General features: G+C 29.6%; 4 protein-coding genes and 1 long non-coding RNA gene across 5 annotated transcripts; 4 read left to right on the top strand and 1 right to left on the bottom strand.

Moving 5' to 3' along the window:
• The first annotated feature begins 148 nt into the window (after window positions 1-148).
• On the top strand, window positions 149-1362 carry Mrps18b (mitochondrial ribosomal protein S18B). The gene is made up of 5 exons (XM_076319145.1): window positions 149-567; window positions 632-785; window positions 851-948; window positions 1021-1151; window positions 1222-1362. Exons 1-5 carry the CDS (start codon window positions 502-504, stop codon window positions 1349-1351), a joined length of 579 nt encoding a protein of 192 aa, XP_076175260.1. The 5' UTR covers window positions 149-501; the 3' UTR covers window positions 1352-1362.
• A 37-nt stretch (window positions 1363-1399) lies between these two features.
• Window positions 1400-2878, top strand: Pyroxd1 (pyridine nucleotide-disulfide oxidoreductase domain 1). Its single transcript, XM_076319018.1, has one exon. The coding sequence runs from the start codon at window positions 1400-1402 to the stop codon at window positions 2831-2833; it is 1434 nt and encodes a 477-aa protein (XP_076175133.1). The 3' UTR covers window positions 2834-2878.
• A 156-nt stretch (window positions 2879-3034) lies between these two features.
• Window positions 3035-19306, bottom strand: Neb (kinesin family member nebbish). Its single transcript, XM_076319007.1, has 13 exons — window positions 19257-19306; window positions 19078-19170; window positions 18424-18975; window positions 17806-18352; window positions 17488-17715; window positions 17279-17407; window positions 8406-8566; window positions 7820-8020; window positions 7016-7288; window positions 6407-6479; window positions 4801-4970; window positions 4248-4710; window positions 3035-4170 (listed from the first exon to the last, which is right to left on the bottom strand). Exons 1-13 carry the CDS (start codon window positions 19289-19291, stop codon window positions 3433-3435), a joined length of 3663 nt encoding a protein of 1220 aa, XP_076175122.1. The 5' UTR covers window positions 19292-19306; the 3' UTR covers window positions 3035-3432.
• On the top strand, window positions 4625-8147 carry LOC143150723 (uncharacterized). The gene is made up of 4 exons (XR_012993139.1): window positions 4625-5662; window positions 5767-5881; window positions 6382-6449; window positions 6617-8147. It is a non-coding gene; the product is annotated as an uncharacterized LOC143150723 (long non-coding RNA).
• Window positions 10839-17500, top strand: LOC143150706 (uncharacterized). Its single transcript, XM_076319155.1, has 2 exons — window positions 10839-11479; window positions 13861-17500. The coding sequence occupies exons 1-2, from the start codon at window positions 11377-11379 to the stop codon at window positions 14148-14150; spliced, it is 393 nt and encodes a 130-aa protein (XP_076175270.1). The 5' UTR covers window positions 10839-11376; the 3' UTR covers window positions 14151-17500.
• Window positions 19307-19389: the final 83 nt, after the last annotated feature.

The following is a 19389-nucleotide window of genomic DNA, read 5'->3' as shown; positions in this document are numbered from 1 at the left end:
TTAAAGCGGTAACTATACTTAAATATAGTAAAGTACCTAAAATACGTTTAGCGACTTCCGATTTGGCTTATAATATTTCTTAGTCAAATCAACAACTTTTATAAAAGAAGTATTATAAAACATGATGTATTAAAAGAATATAAACTTTTTGCGTAAATAAAATATTTCATATATTTATAAAAAGTATTTAAGTATAATATAACAATAAATTAATTTCCCATATCAATACTCAATAATATTATTTTCAAATATTATAAAATCTTTTATAACATTATTAAATAAATTAAAATAAAACAGATAAAAAGTCTCGAAGAATAAAAGCCGTAAAGTTCATTTCATAGTAATAAAATATTAAAGCAACGATTGAAATATAATCTGTTTGAATTTGATCATGCTTATGTATGTGCTCCCAGTTTCTCGACCACATCGTATGACATCGCATGAGTATTATTTAATTTGTAATACAATTTTTTAAGTAAGAATTATTTTGAAAAAAGAACAATGTCATTGATATTAAATGGATTTCAGTTGTCTGGGTTAATTTTTCGAGCCAATTTAATTACTAAAGTAAGAGTCAATAAAGTAACTGTATTCAAACTCACGAAACGCTTTAGATATAAATTTTTTTTAGGTTAAGCCTGTGAAATTTGTTAATTCTTCGTACGCTCAAGTTCATACAATACAAGAAAATGACAATAGAAAAACAATTAAGAAAATTCCATTTACAAAAGATAGAAAGGAAATCATTTCTGTAGAGACTAGTATAAAATATATGAAAAGTAATGGTAAGTACCCATACAGAACAAATTTATTTAATATATTGAAACATAAATGTATCAAATTATTTCAGCTTATAAGCAAACTTATGGAAATGATCCTGTATGGAAATTCTATAAACGAAATTTTAAAGGACAAATCCCACCACGAATAACACGGAAGACTTGTATTGTAAATATTTATTTTTTGACAAACTGAAATTATCAATGATTCTTTAACTTCTTATTTAAATACACTTTTTAGAGAAATTTTGAAATTTCTACTGGTAATCCATGTCCAATATGTAAGGATGAATACTTAGTACTTGATTACCTTAATATTGATTTATTAAATCAATTTATTTCGAAGAATAATGGAAGTATCATAAGTTATGAGTAAGTTTGATTTTTTTTAATGTTGAAAAAGTATATAAATTTTTAAATTATTCTCTTTTTTTATTCATAGAAAAACTGGAATCTGCCAAAAGGCTTATAATGATTTACTTGTTGCTGTGTACAAAGCAAAGGAATATGGTTTAATCACATTTGATGTTCCATTTAGATATTATGATTATTCAGAGTGGCAAAGTTCTTAAACCAAAAATTGTTTAAAAACTTATCTTATTTTAAAAAGTCATACAAAGATGAATAAAGATGAAATGAATTGTACATTTGCAGTAATAGGAGGTGGTATAGCTGGGACATCTTGTATTGAAAGTATAGGTTTCCTTGCCCCACATGTTGATACCATTTTGATTACAGTTAGTCCTTTAATAAAAGCTGTTACAAATATAATTCCACTTGGTAAAACGTTAATGCAGTTTAATGTAGAAGAGAAAGACACAGCAACGTTATCAAAAACAAATGATTCGTTAAAAATTATTCATGATTTTGTAATTAAAATAGATGTTCCAAATAAACGAGTATTAACAAGAAATGGTAGAATTATAAATTATAAAATATTATGCATTTGTAATGGTGCCAGACCAAAACTTATAGCAGAACATAATGAGTTTATTTTAGGAATCCGAGATACTGAATCAGTTGTTCAGTTTTCCCAGAAAATAAAAAATTCTAGGAGAATTATAATAGTTGGAAATGGAGGTATTGCCACTGAAATTGTACATGAAGTGGATGGCATTGAAATGATATGGGTAATTAAAGATAAACATATTTCTGCAACGTTTGTTGATCCTGGTGCTGCAGAATTTTTCATGGATAGAGTACATAGAACTGATGTATCTGTAAATGCTAATACAAATGCCCCAACTAAAAGAATGAGATATGCAATATCTGACACAGCAGTTGTAAAAGATGGACCAGCTTTAGGTCCAGACTGGCACAACAATTTCGATATAAAAGGTACTTATTTGGAATCATCAAAAGTACAAGTGGAATATGAATGTGAAGTTTTAAAAATTCTTAATGCATCAGAACAAGAACAATTTGATCCCATGAAGCAGTGGTCTATATATGTTAAATTGACAAATGGAAAGATTATTGGTTGTGATTTTATTGTGTCAGCAACAGGTGTAATACCAAATTCTAACATAATAGGTTTGGAAGAATTTAAGAAAGGAGAAGATGGGGGACTATTAGTAGATTGGAAGTTAGAAACCTCAGAACAAGATATATATGCTGCGGGAGATGTTTGTAGTGTAGGATGGGAATTAGCAAAACAATGGTTTCAGATGAGATTATGGACCCAAGCTCATCAAATGGGACGTTATGCAGCAAAATCAATGATTTCTAAATTAAACAATGAGGAATTTTTGCAAGATTTTTGTTTTGAATTGTTTACTCATGTAACTAAATTCTTTGGTTACAAAGTAGTTTTGCTTGGTTTATATAATGGACAAAAATTGAATAATAAGTATGAGGTTCTATTACGAATGACTAAAGGAAAGGAGTATATAAAATTCATATTAGAAAATGGTAAAATGCAAGGAGCAGTATTGATTGGAGATACTGGTTTGGAAGAAATGTGTGAAAATTTAATACTTAATCAGTTGGATTTAAGTATTTATGGAGAAGACTTATTGAATCCTTACATTGATATTGAGGATTATTTTGATTAGTTGTATATAAGAATTAAGTTTAATAAATGTATAATTTTATGCTTTGTTAGCTTGTAATATTAATCCTTGTTCTAAAGAAATTGCAAGGTATATTTAAAACACATTTATTTGTATGAAATTTATTTATTTCATTTATTATTATTATTCATATAAAATATACAAAGTGTATATGAAATAACTATATTAAAATAAAACAAAGTTAATCGCGTGAACTAGCATCTCTAATTCGTAACATTAGAAATATTCTGTTAAAATGTAAATCTATTTTATTTGGTAAAAAACATTATTGTAATGTAATTACAGACCATAGAAGACCTAATCGAATTTTATATAAGTAGATAGGAATAAACTCTATGGATAAATGTACATACATAAATATTACATAAGATTATGAGTTACAAGTAATATAGTAGTGCAATTAAATTTTAACACAGTTGAATGTATTACTTTAGTACCATTTAACGTTTAAATTGTACGACTTTTAGATATCTAAAAGAAATGTACATGTTTTAGTTGTAAAAAATAATTTTCTTTTTAAGTATTGTTTTTTAAACGTATCCCCTGTAAAATTTGGATTATTCTATATATTTTCTCTATTACTAAGTCACATCTTTCTTTAATTTATCAGTGAATCTCACATTCTTTTGGATGATTTTGTCAATACCTCTAACATTATTACGTAAAGTAGACTTCGTCGGCGAGGTAACAAATTTTGTATTACAATCTTCCGAAAGAGTCAAATTTGTATTTTCAGACTTTTCAGTTACAATACTATTACAATTTTGCACATAATTTGCGCTTTCATTTGTACATTCGCATAAGCTTCTTATTGTTAAAGTTTCGCGTAATCTACCGATGATATTCTGCATGTCATTAAGAGATTCTGTAACTTTTTGAATTCCATCATTCCTATCATACAATTTGCGCAAAGTATTTGTAGCAAGCTCTATTTGTGCAAGACAAGTGCTTACAGTTTCTTGTTCTTTAAAATCGTCAAATGTTTGATTAACGAATGAGTTTCCGAGTACAGACGTGTCTAGAGTAAGCTGTTGTAAACTTTCATTTAAATGTTTTTTTACTGGTGTTATATTTATTGAAATTCGACTGTTATTTAAAGAATCTTCAAAAGTTTCCGTATTTTCATAGGCTTCCCAAGTTTCATCTGAGACTGTATATAGTTCTTTTATTGAATCTTCTATATCGTAATCTCGCAAACGATGAACCCAGTCTAAAAATTGCATTGGCTGCCAAAATGTTTCTTTTATGAAATCTTTATTGCGTATACGAATCACTGATTTTAAACTTTTATTTACTATTATTTGTTGCTGATCAAATTCCTACAATATAATAATTGATTACACAATCATATAAAAAGTATATATTCTAAAATTTAATATATATAGTAGAAACATACATAATTAATACCAACTTCTCTGCATCGTTCAGTAGCTTCTCTTACTAATAATTGCATTTCATGCAAACTAACACCGCCATCATTTATTGCTTCTGTACTGGCTTTTATTTTAAGGGCAAATTCAGCATCGGCTGTCTTTTCAGTTAAAATACTTTCTAATTCTTCTAAAAAATTGGATTTATATGGTGTGACTGTAACTTTCTTTTGCTCTAATTGTATTTGTTTTAATCTATTATTTATTTCAACTTCGTTTACAAGCAATTCTTTTTCATGTTCCAATTCTTTCTTTTTTTGATGAATTTGTTTTAATGCAAGCTTTTGTTCTTCAACTGTAGAACCTAGAATTTCAATTTTACGTTCGTATGACAATTTTTGAGATCCCCATTGCATTTCAATTTCTTGTTTTGCATTTTCCAATTCTTTTATCGCTTTTTGTTTACTTTCGTCTAACTCAGCTCTTAACCTGTATTAAACAAAATATAATATAGCGTTAATTTGTTTTATTTTTTACTACGCATACTTGGTTAAAAAAACATGTTCAGAAAACTCCTACTTTTCTTCTTGAATTTTGAGAATTTCTTGATGTGCAAATTCATAATCCACAGTTTGCGCAGAAATTTGTACATTGCTCTGTTCATTGTGTGGATTTAAAACTTTAAAGTAATGGTTTCCACCGATTACGAGTCGATCGCCATGTTGAAGAACTATTTTACCAGTTACAACCTATAATAGGAAAAACATTTTGCATAAAATAATTGATATATAATGAAAACTAATAATAAGACATATGTTCTCCTGATTGAAAAGATAGCACATGTATACTGCCATTACATTCTCAAGGATAGATCCAAAATTAACCAAATTCGATAAATGGTATACGAACGTTAATATAATATTTAAAAGCAAAAGTTGTAGTTTTTTATGTGTCTGTATATTTATCAATAAATAGTGCATATTATTTAGTGGTATGCACCTAGGTCCTTCCTTATTTTCGATTATTTCGATCATTCGTTTTGGTAATGAATGAAACGCGAATATAATTTTGTGATAATTTACTTCATTCTTCTTTAAAGAACATACTTTAATTCATCAATCTCTTGAAACTCTCTATTTTCTCTATAGATTGTTAGAACAAGATGCCCCCAATAATTAATTCTCAATAATCTTTAAATCAGGAGAGCATGTTGATAAATCATTTCGACAATACGAACTGCAGCATTGTTTGCTAAAAAGTGAAAGTATTACCACAGTATTTCTATTCTAACCAATATGTAACCCCCCACCCCCCACCACCAATCATTATATTCCCTTCACTTATTTGATATCGTATTTTTGTTAATTATTCCTTTTTTTGTATGTGACAGTAGTAATGATCGAAGCCCTCTGAATCATCCAGATTGAATCTTATTTCTTGTGTAAATATAAATTTTTAACGTTTCATCTTCCATCGCACATGTCGCTTTATAAAGCTGACATGATTCTTCTTATGTCTTGTTATTGATGCAGGTTTCCGTTTCAGTTTTCGACGTATAATATTCTCACATATCTGGAATATACGACGAATGCTTCTAAGAATACTTTCAACCTCAGTTTTTCAAGAAATTTCACGTAATGTGAGACATAAATTTAATGCAGTAAGTAAAACGGTATGTTATTTACGAAAAAAAATCGCGAAAGGCTGTCCACTACTCTTCTTCGTACCATAATTATTCTCATTTTTCAATAGATTAAAAAATTCAATGACTTTCTGGCTCCTCTTCATAGATTTCGCGGTTTTAAATTGATAAATTTTGTTTTTTTAATTCCAAAATTATTTGAATTTTCCCTTTGTTTAATTTTTTCCTTCGTTCTAATTATTATAATAAATATTTCTAACACTTCTAAGGCTTATTGTTTACACAACACTCTGTTTGCGCGACTGAAAATATAGAAAGACACTAAAGAATTTAAATGAAAACTCAAGTATACTATCATTTTGCTGTCTCCTAATTTACAACTTTCGTTGATAAGCACAAGAACAACAAAGCTTCAGTTTGTAGTTATATATTATATTGCTACAAAGTAATATTTATTTACCATTCGTTGCATTTAGAAAATTTAGAATGTATCCTTGAGAACATATTTTTTTGTTCAGGAGTGTGTAAAATATATTATTATACCTGCCCATTGACATATGTGTCCCCATCCATCTCCGACGACAGGGTAAGTTTTCCGCTACTATTTTCAATGGTACTATTAAATACATAAAACATAATTAAAGAAAAATAATGAGGAAAAATGAGGAAAATAACAAAATGTTACAATAATAAATATATAAAAGAAAGTAATATCACATATGCGTATGTTAGCCTAATGATTTTTAATTCTAGATTTAGAGCATTATGAATTATAGCGATCAAGTTTGAAAATATTCCATCATACAAGAACTCATTGGAAAAACATGTAAAGGATTGTACCATAGAGAAAACCATCATGCAACCTTTCAAAACCATAATATTAAATGCAATGGTAGTTTCGATGTCATTAGAAACAATTATATCATGAAAAGGAACAAAGAGCATGCATTGGCGACGAATACGTAACAGAGTATAATAAATGGTGAATAAGGTGGCACATACTCTTGTATCATAAACCACAAAGCGGCGAACGAAAAAAATGTGCAAAATGCACTAGGTGATAGTAAAAACGAGCACAAGTGGATAAAGTAAACAAGAACGATCAATTCGTTCCTTTTAAACCACTGGACTGCAAACGACCCATGAACTAACCAGTGTAAAGGCCTAACTAGCGGTCCATCCAACATGATATCCAAACTTTTGGACGAGCTTCCTGATTTGGAATTTTTGCCAATGCGAACCAATCCTGGAGGAATCAGATATAAAAGCGTACCAGACAACATAGGATCGGGCGCGAGATTTATAAGACAAGGTTGTTTGTCGCTTTCGTGAATATCAATCTCGATGGCAATCCCACAGCGACGCAAGTATTTTAACTCAGAATTTTTCCTCTCTTCCGTTTCCTGCAATTTTTTTAACCAGGTCCTGCAATTACATGCAACTGAATCTCAAGTTTTTACCAATAATCAGTGACACGTTTACACACCGATCCAATTTTAGACAAGCGCTAATTCGACCGAACTTTTTCCTAAACTAATTATTTCCTTGGTAGAAAATACAGTACTCGAAATAATCAGAGAATCACATGCAACAAAACTTATTTCGTTATTTACTTTGAAAGCTACGATATTGATTAAAAAATAATATAAAAATGCGACTTTGTTTAACATTTAATACATTCTCATTTTTGATATTCCGTCCGTAAAATTATCTACAAACACAATGGAATAATTAATTTGAGCAATATACTTGTTATCGATGACAATGCAAGATCAATAGCGAGCTACAAAAAATAACAATTTATTATATAACGCAAGTGTTTACGGCCGATTAAAAGTTTATTATCGGTGAAAAATATGAAACACGCATATTTTTATGTTTGCTAAAGATGGAAGAGTAAGAATACGTAACAATTTATTATGACAAATTAAAAACATCTTGTCTAAATTTACTTACATCTGATTGGTCTCAAGTTGTTCTTCCGTTTTTTTCAGCTGATCCTTTAATCTATCAATTTCTTGTTGCTTCTGCTTTATTTCATCGTTATTTTCGGTAATCGGTTCGATACAATCGAGAAGACGCCGCGGAACACCGCCAAGTTGCCTCTCGTATCCTTCACGAACACCGCGTAATCGCAAAACTTCTGCTTTTAACTCGCTATTAAAGAAATTATAATTATACTCGTTAAAAGTTCTTAGGTTAGACTTATCGGTAAAATTAAATATATAATAATTTTATATATAATATATCGGCAGTATGCAGGAGTTCCTCTCCTTTATTTTACCGTTTCAAACTTTAAGGTCCATTTAGTTTTGAACATTTTTTAGAACTTTTGAGAACTTTTGAAAAGTGTATAAATAATAAATAAAAGCTATTAAATTTAAATAACTAATAGCTATATGTAAAATAAATATTTTTCTATTTATTTGCGCAATAAACGAAAGTTATAAGAATTTAAATAATTTAAAACTTTTGGATTTATATAACATACGAATGAAATATTGTTAAATTATAGAATACGCATTAAGTATACATTACATACCCAATTAATTTTTCGTGTGGATCTTCATTGATTCGAATACGATTAACAATAGCTCGCACTTGACAAGCGTATCGAAGGGTTGAAAGTGTTTCATCCACATGTATATTAGCCGGTGACACGGTCCCAAGCATCGCTGTTCTGGAATTTCCTCCGAGACTTTCCTAATAAATTTAAACAAAATTCATAATTCGTAATAGATTTAAACAAAATCTTTTAGAAACTATACATTCGTTAATTTACTACGTTTTTATTATCTACCAACCTCGATAATGATTAATCAATTATAGATTTGGTTGTCATGATTGTGTCATTCGTTGATTAATTGCAATAAAAATAATTACTGTGCAAATTCTACTTTAGATCCTATATTTCGGATATCATGATTCAAGGCAATCTACCCAATTTAATCTTGATTGTTTACGTATAAATACTTGTTATCAGTATATTGTATGATAAAAAGACAGGGTATTAAAAGAATGATTGCACTTTAATCTGTCCTGAGTACTACTTAGCTATCACACCTTGACGTTTTCTTTTCAACATTATCCTGATACAGTTAATAAAATGATAAGACCGCAAATGAAACATAAGATTCCCCGTTCATGCATGCACATAAAAGTGTGTCAACTGTGTCGTATAATCTATATTCAGCGATGGGAAAAAATATCTTCCACCTTTGCGTTCGCTTTTGTGCGTTATCACTTCAATATTTGTTTAGGCGCGTGTTTTGCACGTGGTATTATTAGTTAGTGAAATCCTTTCGATGAACAAGGGGAATCATTAAATTTTTTAATTTTGATGCAAACATTTATTTACTGCACAAACATTTTAATCGCAAACAATCATTAAAGAAATATCAGACATCGCATATTAAATACCAATGCGATCTTATCAATTAACGTTTAACGATAAATTACAAATTTCTCTTTTTATCAGATACGTTATCGATTTGAATGTTCAAACTGTATTTGGTAGAAGTTTTTGATTGCGAAGAAATGGTTAATTGTTTATAAAGAAAACTTATAATTAACATATCTGAACCACAATATTATAAACGATCTCTTTTTTATGTAGTGTATATATTTTTAATATTAAACGCAAAAAATTCTTGAAACGATTCCACTTTCGCTTATCTTATGTTATAGCTTGTAATCTTGTGACGTTATCAGTAATAGACTGTATTTATTCACATTTGCTTTTTGTAGGAATTACAGTTGTCCGAAGAAAGAACTTTTATGACATACGTTTGATTTACACACGGTAAAATACACAAATGAATTTACCCTAATCGATTATATAATCAATCTTGTCATAAAATAGAATAGATATATTCCATTTGTGACTATTAAAATATACTTAACATTTTTCAAAGTATTTTTAAAGAAAAATTTTTAAGTTATCAATGAGCTAACTACCAGAGGTAAATAATATTTTAGAATCTAGTTTCGCATCGATAACGTGCAAAAAAAATTGCGCATAAAATGTTATAACCTTGTCCAACTTGGTGACGCATGCATACCTCAATGATAAACAATTATCACTGAATTTGCACTTACTATGAAAGCATTAGAGCACCGTAGGATAATAGTTATCGGAAGAGGCCATTTTTGCGTTACTACCATGATTCTCAAGATAGACATTTAGCGATGCACGACAAGACACGTGCAAATAAATAAATATTTTCTGTCGCTCATTTATCGAGAATGTTATGTTACGTTGATGACAGTTGCTAATAATAACCTAGAAATATTATATGTAAACAATATTGTCTTTCGTTTTTTGATAGACAAGATAGACACGTGCAAAACAATAAGATATGATTCATAGAAGTTGAAAGTCATACGTTATGATGAGAGATATAAAAGCCACCTACTCGATAAATAAATTTCAATTATAATAAAAATAAAAATTAACGAAAATTTGATTATACTTAGATCGCTATAAAGATCGCCGTCAAATTGACAAATCCGTTATAAAATTCTGTACTCGCATAAAACTAACAACAAAGGTATAAAAGAATAAGCTAGTTCGATACTTGTAAACTATACGTGGATAAATTGTTTATAAACTAATATGAAGTGTAACTTGAGGTTCAATCAAATGAAAGCGAATCATATGGACTAGAGAAACATAGCTAATGATTAAAATAATCGACATTATTAAATATAAACTATAGAATTATTTTTCTTACAACTGCTACTATTTATTTATGTTTCCATTTAGTGTGCACGACAATATAAATCTTAAATAGCATCTTCTGTAAAGTAAGTAAAAGACATATCATAGGCTTCAGGCTTCTCATAAGTCCTATTATATAGAGTATTATAGCCAATAAGTACAAGAAAAACCAAGAGAAGAGGGAAATGCAAACGTAAAATCCGCGATTAATTCGTAAAGATGATTGGAGAAAAAGGAGGGGTGAAGCACTGCCGAAGAGCGTGCGGCAACAACTGAGAGGAACGGAGAGTCAAGAACCGATGGAAAGGGAAACACCGACGGATAAACATTACACGCACAGCGTCCATACTCCTTTAGTTTGAAGCAAAACATCGTAGCATTTCGAGCACGACGAGATCTTGACTTTTGGCAATCGCTTTTTCTTTGACATTACTAATACCAGCGTGGGTACCGTCCGACTGTTTACCAGCAAGTTGTCCTCGACCGAAAAAAGAAGGAACACCCGAAACGAACGATCTTCTGACTGAAGCGTAGCTGACTGAAAAAAACTTTCGCTTTGATTTTAGAAAGGCGAAGTAACTTTGTGATCGTTCGGTACGCTTATTTACAAAACGTAAAAGTAGTACAAAAAGATATCGGCGTTGCCGAGTACGCATTAAGACGTGCTTTAAGGCAAATACTAAATAGTCGACCGACGAATATACAACGAGGAGCATACCGATCTATGCGTAGAGATGTGAAAAAATTTTCACGGTAAAGAGCGGCAACAAATTGAAATAAACACCGAACGAGGATGGATCTAGTTTATGTCCCCGAAGTTTTGACATACGGTTTCTTCAGAAGTCAACAGTACCGGGACTACGAGCAGCCTTGGAACAAAGACTACTTCCATGATGGTACGTTTGAATCGATAGTAAACAAATAACTGTTACGTATTCGTAACGGTTTTCTCTAATCGGTAATATACTTCAATAGAAAACTCTCAAATATGCGTTATATACAAAATTTGCTAAGATTTAAATAGTGTATCAATTATTAATCTAGTTTGACATAAATTATCTTGTGCTCTGATGAAAGTGGTAACAAAATGATCGATACAAAATTAATTTCCACATTTTCAATTGAAGCATTCGTCAATCGTGCACGATGAACAACTCTGAAGCATTTCTATGCAACGTAGTTGGCCCCTCCCTTTGTGTTATCGGCGGAGAACTGGTTGCCCGAAGGCAGTTCTCCGCATTATTTATCATACATTACGTTTTGAAATTACCATTATCGTAATTCAAAAACATTAGTGTATTTATAAATACGGTTAACACGTGTAAATCAGAACACTGGACGTGTTACCTTAAAGTCTTTTTCTGACATTATAATCAGGTATTAGCAGTGTATTTTGTGTCAGTTACGTTATAAAATTGTAAAAACAATCTTTCTACAAATGTTAATTGCCTGATTTTCAGCGTTTGAGCGGTAAATAATGGTAATAATAATTTTTCAAAGTTTCCGACTTTACTGTTTGAAATAATGACTAAAACTGACGAAAGAATTAAATATACGTGGAATGTCATACAATAATCACCTTTTAGTGAATAAAATACACAGTATATGTTATTTGCAACCAGTTCTATAGGTCTGTGAATCTTAGTGACGCGAATATGTTAAAACGCAGGGACCATGCGAGAAAGGTAGCCCAGCGTTCAGGATTTAATATTTCCCTCTCTATAAGTAAATCAATCATCTTAGTAAAATCTCGTATAAGAAGCTAATATTGTAAAAAGTATATTTCAGTGAATATCATTAATTACGTAAATATAATATCAAAACACGTTTGACTCAAGACGTTAAAAACAAACATGTTTACGATTGTGACTGTGGTTACCACGATTGTAATATAATATACTAACGATCGGATTTATCATTCATAATAAGCCCACTATTATTATTTGTATATCGTTACTTTTACTTTATAACAGCACCACACATATTTACCTTTACATATGTGTAGTTAAAAGGATACAAGGATCTAAAAATACTTTTTATAACTGGTACAACACACTAACAAGTATAAACAAGATTAAAAATATCGCACGATAACGAGTACGATGCATGGATTGTAATCACTCGTCACAAACATAGAAATTGTAAACTACATGTACAAAAAAGTTTAGTATTTAATGAGAGTTAGTATTTCTTAATGTAAATAAGTTTCCGTAATAATTTATCTTCAAACATTCCGTTTCATACGTTTACTGTGCATGCGCGGATCTATTTTTAGTTGACCACTTTATAAAAGATGTGTCGCGATTGTTGACTCGCATTTGGGTGCGAATTTTGCGACATGAATTGAAACAAATATGACTATGAAATAGTTGAATTCAATTCAAAGCTTTTTAAAGGTTGCTCGATTTATGTTCAATCGATTTAAATGGTGCACGTGGCGATTCAAATAACTGGATAGAAGAAATGTAATTTTCGATTAATTTTATCTCGTAAAAGTATTCTATTGTACTCGTTGATCGCTACTTCATTCCTTGACGTCTTTTTATCTTACACAATGATCGTTTCTTTTTATCATATTGTAATCTGATAATAAGGTTCACACTTTGAAAGGTTAGCCGCAGGAGGTTTGTATAGAGCGATATAGGCAGAGGAATACATGTATGCATCACTTTGCTTCATTCAGTAAGAAGTGTTTGTAATACTAGGGAACGACGAGTCGGGGCATTGGTAAAATTCCCAGAAGTCTACGTGCAGCAAAGCACGTCACCTTCGAAAAAATCTTACTCGGTATTGACGGCAAACCTATTGCTTTAAAAGAGAGATCTATGAATAGTCAATTAAACATAACAATAATTCCAACATGGCAATGGAGTTCTGTTCCTAAAACAAAACTGTTCAACAACAGTACATATTTTCGTTTTACATATTGCTATACCTATATAAATAGTAAATTGAACAAAATAATTAGAAATTGCACCTTTCAACTAAATTTTAGAGATGAAAGAAATATTTTGTATCTAATACCGTAATATTTCTATTAAATATTTAACTCGTACAACATAAAGTTAAAAGTTTTAAAATTTTAATTATCTGACAGAACAATAAAGTCATTTGTGTATATGACCCTTTAATTATTTTGAACAGCAAATATGACCATTAAACTATTGTCCATGTAATTGTTTTTGACAATATAAAAATTAGCTACCGGCAAATCACAGTTCGATGCATTTTCTTAGAGAACAATATATTGCAATAGAAGAATACAAATATTTTCCAGGAAGATCAACACAGAATCATTGTCAACGATTATTGCAACAACATCATGAACAAAAGCTACTATCGAAAGAGAACTGTCACTTGTGCCGGGAAAGCAAAAGAAGAAGCCTAGCAGCTTACATAAGAGGCAAATCACGAAGGAATTCTTGTGAAGAGATTCACGAAGAAGAAGAAGAACAAGAAATCACAAATATTAGAGATGGAAAATTGAGTATCGACAACCGACCATCGAAAGTCGAAAATGAAATATTAAAAATCTCCAATGAATCAAAAAACATAAAGGAAAAGTAATGTAATTAAAATCGTATCGTATTTTTGCGTACTGCATAATTATAACATGTTTTCAAAAAATTGTTATCAAAATAGATAAACCTTACATGTAAAACATAATACATAGAAATGACTAAACAGGTAAGACATATTTAATATGTCATCGTGTTCGAATTTTACATGTTACTTATGTTTATATGTGAGATTTATAATTACATTAGTCTGAGATTTATAATTACATTAATTAATCGATATAAGAATAATTTATTTTCGTACTTTTCAATCTTCCAAATATAATTTGAAAGTAAGAATACACAAATTTTTACTATTTTACTCTATATACACATAGATATGTACACACACATATATATATATATATATACATATATGTATGCACAAACTTACATATGTACATATATTCTTGCAAACATTGTGGTAAATAATTCATGTTTTAATAGTATGTGCATATTATTATACTAATAAGGAAGGGCCGTGCATTCCAGCTCCAAATTAGATGAAACTTTGCAGGCTTTCTTAGTTTTTAACATTACCCTCGAAAGTTCGATCCCACAGAATTAACTCCTCTCTATCTCTATTGTATACCTTTTTGTGTATTAGAAAAAAATGTTAAAGTTAACAAAAAATGTTTAAGAATGTTAAAAAAAAATAAATAATTGTTATTTATTTGAAAAGATACAGCAATTATTCATATAACAAGAAAAATTGCAGTTTTTATTCCAAAAACAATACATAGGTATACATTTATAGTTCCACTAGAATCTACATACAGATCTATTTCATCCTTTGAATATTGCAGTATACATTTTATTTTAGACACTTTGTGTATTTTTACATGTACCTCTGCAAAAGTGATAGGTTGGATGACATAACTATGACTAATTGACAAAAGTGACTGAACTCTGACTTCTATAATTTGAGTACCTTTTTCCTGCCAAAGTATGCCCCGAATGTATAATTTCAAATTAAAATTAAAATCCGTTCCGAACTATATACGATTTTACTTCAGCTAGAAGTATGTTACACTGCAAATGCATATCCTCCTCTCGATTTGCCGCATTCCTATTGACGAACCTTGTTACTTTTCTCTTTTTAAATTCATTATTCAAGTGCGACCGATTTTAAATATTGATAAATTTTCTAACTTTTTACTTGTAGAGTCTATCGACACACATCTATACTTAACCATCAAGCTTCCAAGAACTTATTAAATATTTGTTCCACAATATACTTTATTTTCTTGTTTTGAAAGCTTCTACTTTTAACTTGTAAAGCCCACTTGCAAAATAGTTTTTCAGATTTCACAAGTCGGAATTTACAACATACGATGTTAAATTTTAATCATTTTGATTTACCACTATTCCAATATTGCACAACTTTCTACGTGTACTAAAAAACCATAAATTCTTTATTACGTCTATAAACAAATTTTTCTTCGTAAATATTAGGCAGATTCGATGTTCTATTGTCTTTACATTTGTCTGTCCAGTCCAAAATGACATCCTGGATTTCCATCTTCACCAGCACCCCATCCATTTTCAGAGACATCTCTTCAACCATGAAAAGCCGTATCTTAAACGCGTTTTACAATTAAGTCAAATAAAACGTCTTTTAAATTTTCTTCTGCATCACGAGTAGGCGTTAAACACTGGTCTCATGAATTAAAGATAGCAGAAAGTAGAATTATGATGTTTATAGGATTAACATTCACTATATCTCTTTGAATAAACATGGCTGTAAATTGCTTGAAAGATTAACAGTTTGGAAATTAATGTGAAAATTTTTGAGAAATCAATATCGATGCTACTTTTGAGATCAGAAATAAAAAATCCCGTCCCTTCAAATATCCTGAAGTAACATTCACAAAAATTTGGAGATACATAATATCTAAAAATACACAAAATGCATAATGTAATTTATACATAGATTCCATTTGCTGTAATTAATTTACAAGAGTTGTAAACAGTATCTGTTTCAACAAATATATTACAAGCAGTCAGAGTTGACACAAGTACCACAGGGATTGGCTTTGATGCCAGTAGATAAGCATCCAACAGAATAGAATTTTTATATTATTTGTTGAGGCAAGTACATATGTGTACATATATTTGTTTTTGGAATAAAAAATACAATTTTTTGTTATATAAACAGTCGCTATATCTCGTTAAATAAATATGGTCAAATTTTTGTTTAAATATTGCTGAACATTTTTGTTAACTCTAGCACTTTTATATAATACGTCAGAAACTATACAATTTACTTTCAAAATAATTGTTACTATTTTTAACCGTTTTCTAATTAGTTTTTCAGGTGTTGAATTTTGGAGCATACTTTCACTCTTTAAACTTGAGTTATCGCAGCTTACAAAAAATACGTATTTACTATTCTTAGCTGTTCTTTAAGCCTGCTATGTTTCATCTAAATCGAAGCCAAAACACCCGGCCTTTGTAATTTCAAATATTACTTTTCCACAATTTATAAGCATTCATAGGATAAAATGATGTATTACATATTAAAGTTTTTACTTTCTTCCAATACACTGTGCAGTATATGAAACGTTATTATGTATATATAAATGGTACAAAAAAATAATTTTGTTAAGATAATTTAAAAGCATTTAAAAAAATTTAAGATTTAAAAAATGTAACAACTACATTTATATTATATGCATAAAATATAAATGTTAAGTTTTTCTTTCACAAACGACTTTACATTATTTTATTGTGAATTCTTTAACTATGGTGAAAAATTAGAATTAGATAAATATTCAATGGAGGGTTGAATAATCTGTAAGACTGAATTTACATGTAAAACTATATTGAAAGAAACATCTTAAAAAATGAATAGTATCTAACATAGTTTCCAAGTTTCAAAATGGTAAAAAGAAATATCATTTATACAAGTAATAATCAATAACCATTTTCATATAAGTGTTTATATGTACTAAAATAATATTATCGTCATAAAATTGACGTTTGTAGACTGCTAAAATAATATGCTTTGTTAAAAGACAGTAATAAACAAAATTGTTGAGACAATTCTTTTTGCATTATTGTAATATTAGTGTAGACACACATTATGATTTTCATTCACAATACAAATAAATTTTTATTTATTTTAATGTTACTTACCTTCAATAGCCATGTAAGAACTGACTCTCGATATGGAACGAAACCTCGCTTGCGATTAGTCATATTTTCAGCAAGAGATGCGATTACTTTTCCTAATGTGAGCAATGATTTATTAATGGATACACCTTCCTGTTAAACATAATTAAACGTATTGTATTAGAAAAAATATTATAAAATATAATCAAACAATGAACTGGAATAAAACAAACCTTTAATCTATCACCACTGGCACAAGTCTGACTTAGTCTCTCACTGCCTGCCAGATCTACTAAATTAATTTTACTACGACGACTAGCATCTATGGATTCTTCAGCTACCTGATTATTCACATGTGTTTGTGTTAGTATAATACTAAATATACTATGAGATCTTGAACTTTTTTCATTCATTCCAGTTGCTGCAGTAGCTCGCTGTGAATTTCCTACTCTAAGCCAAAACTAAAACAAATGTATTTATAGTAATATACATCAATAATTAAATAATTATTCAGGTAATTAAACAATTTTATAACATATAACTGGACGTACCTGTAAGTCTTTGTAGTTTTGTACACAATGTTGGCTTAAGTTAACAATATAAGGACCAAAAACAGGGTGTTCTCTCACTTTAAGAGGAGTTCTCTTTATTCCATTGTTAACATTCGTTAAGAGATCATGTATTTTTTCATTATAAATTTCAAAATAACTAATTTCTACTGTAGTTTTAATGTTCTTGTTTGTATGTATTCTTGTAAATAATTCTTGACAGAATCTTGGAATAATACCAGTGAATTCATCAAACTGTGCTAAATTCATCTGTAAAGATTCTTGACCCATCATACTGTAACTTTTACCAGATCCTGTTTGTCCATAAGCAAATAAGCAAACATTGTAGCCTTCAAAAGCATTCTGTACTAATGGCAAAACCATGTATTTAAATACAGTTTCTTGATTGGCATGGTCAGATTTAGCTGAATCCGCATACGATATAAAACAATGATCATACGTAAAAATATATTGGCTAGGTTCACAGTTAACAACAATATTCTGACCATTTACTTGTACAACTGATGTAATCTTTGAGTCACTTAATTCTCTAAAGTAGTGAAAAATGAAAAAAATTATTTTAATATAACATTTTAAACATTTAGTATTATATAAACTTACTTTGTATTTAAAGGTCTAACGCGTATTCCCACAATCAAATTGCTACTTTCACCATCACATATTGTCTGATCCTCTAAACAAATTTCATTTGTTTTACATGGCGTTTCTACTTGCACTGTGCTAAAGCAATCAGGTGTAGCTTCAGACAATGCACTGTCACTAAAATAATGTTTTGTAGGTGTTCTATGTAAAGGCAAAACATCCATTTTTTTACTGCTTGCAACATTACGTAATTTATGTTGTTTGGGTGTACAAAAATGGATAGTGGGTGTCTTATCATTCAATGAAGTGGTACATACTACTTTTGTAGAAGTTTTATATTTTTCATTAGATGCTATATTTTCAGGAAATAAAATTTGTTTCCTCTGAAGTGCATTTATAGACTTTGAATGATTCAGATTTGTATTAAAAGGTAGATCTGTCAATTTCGAATTTTCGACCATTTTAGTATCAAACAATATTTTACGTTTTTCGCGTTTTAAACATTTGTATTCACTTTGATTTTGATTCCCTTTTTGAGGCGTGTTAAGCAAACCAGAACATGTCTTTTCTCTAAAAAATAGAAGTAAAATAACATTAACAATATAAAAGGTGTCAGTAAATATTTCTTAACACAAATGTAAATGCAAATGTATGCATAAAATGTAAACTTACGTTATATTAAGAGAATTTGTATTTTCCTTATCAAAATTAATGGGTGAACTGGAAAAAATGGCATCGCAAAATCCATGTCCAATAGATTTTAGGCTATTATGTGACATATTAGTAAGCACGTAAAGATTTCTTAGGTGAAAGACACTCACGCAACGAAGATTTTATTTCCTTTTACTAACCTCATCAAAGTCCAGCCTTTGACGGATATCCACATAAATTACCTACACATATTTCAACCAATCACAATTTCTCATTCAGAGTAAATAACGAATTTTTTGTAAACGAAAGAAACTTTTTATAAAACGGTACAAT

The sequence above is a fragment of the Ptiloglossa arizonensis genome, chromosome 1 (assembly GCF_051014685.1).
Source record: "Ptiloglossa arizonensis isolate GNS036 chromosome 1, iyPtiAriz1_principal, whole genome shotgun sequence".
Classification (NCBI taxonomy): Eukaryota; Metazoa; Arthropoda; class Insecta; order Hymenoptera; family Colletidae; genus Ptiloglossa; species Ptiloglossa arizonensis.
This window is presented reverse-complemented; position numbering and strand designations above follow the sequence as displayed.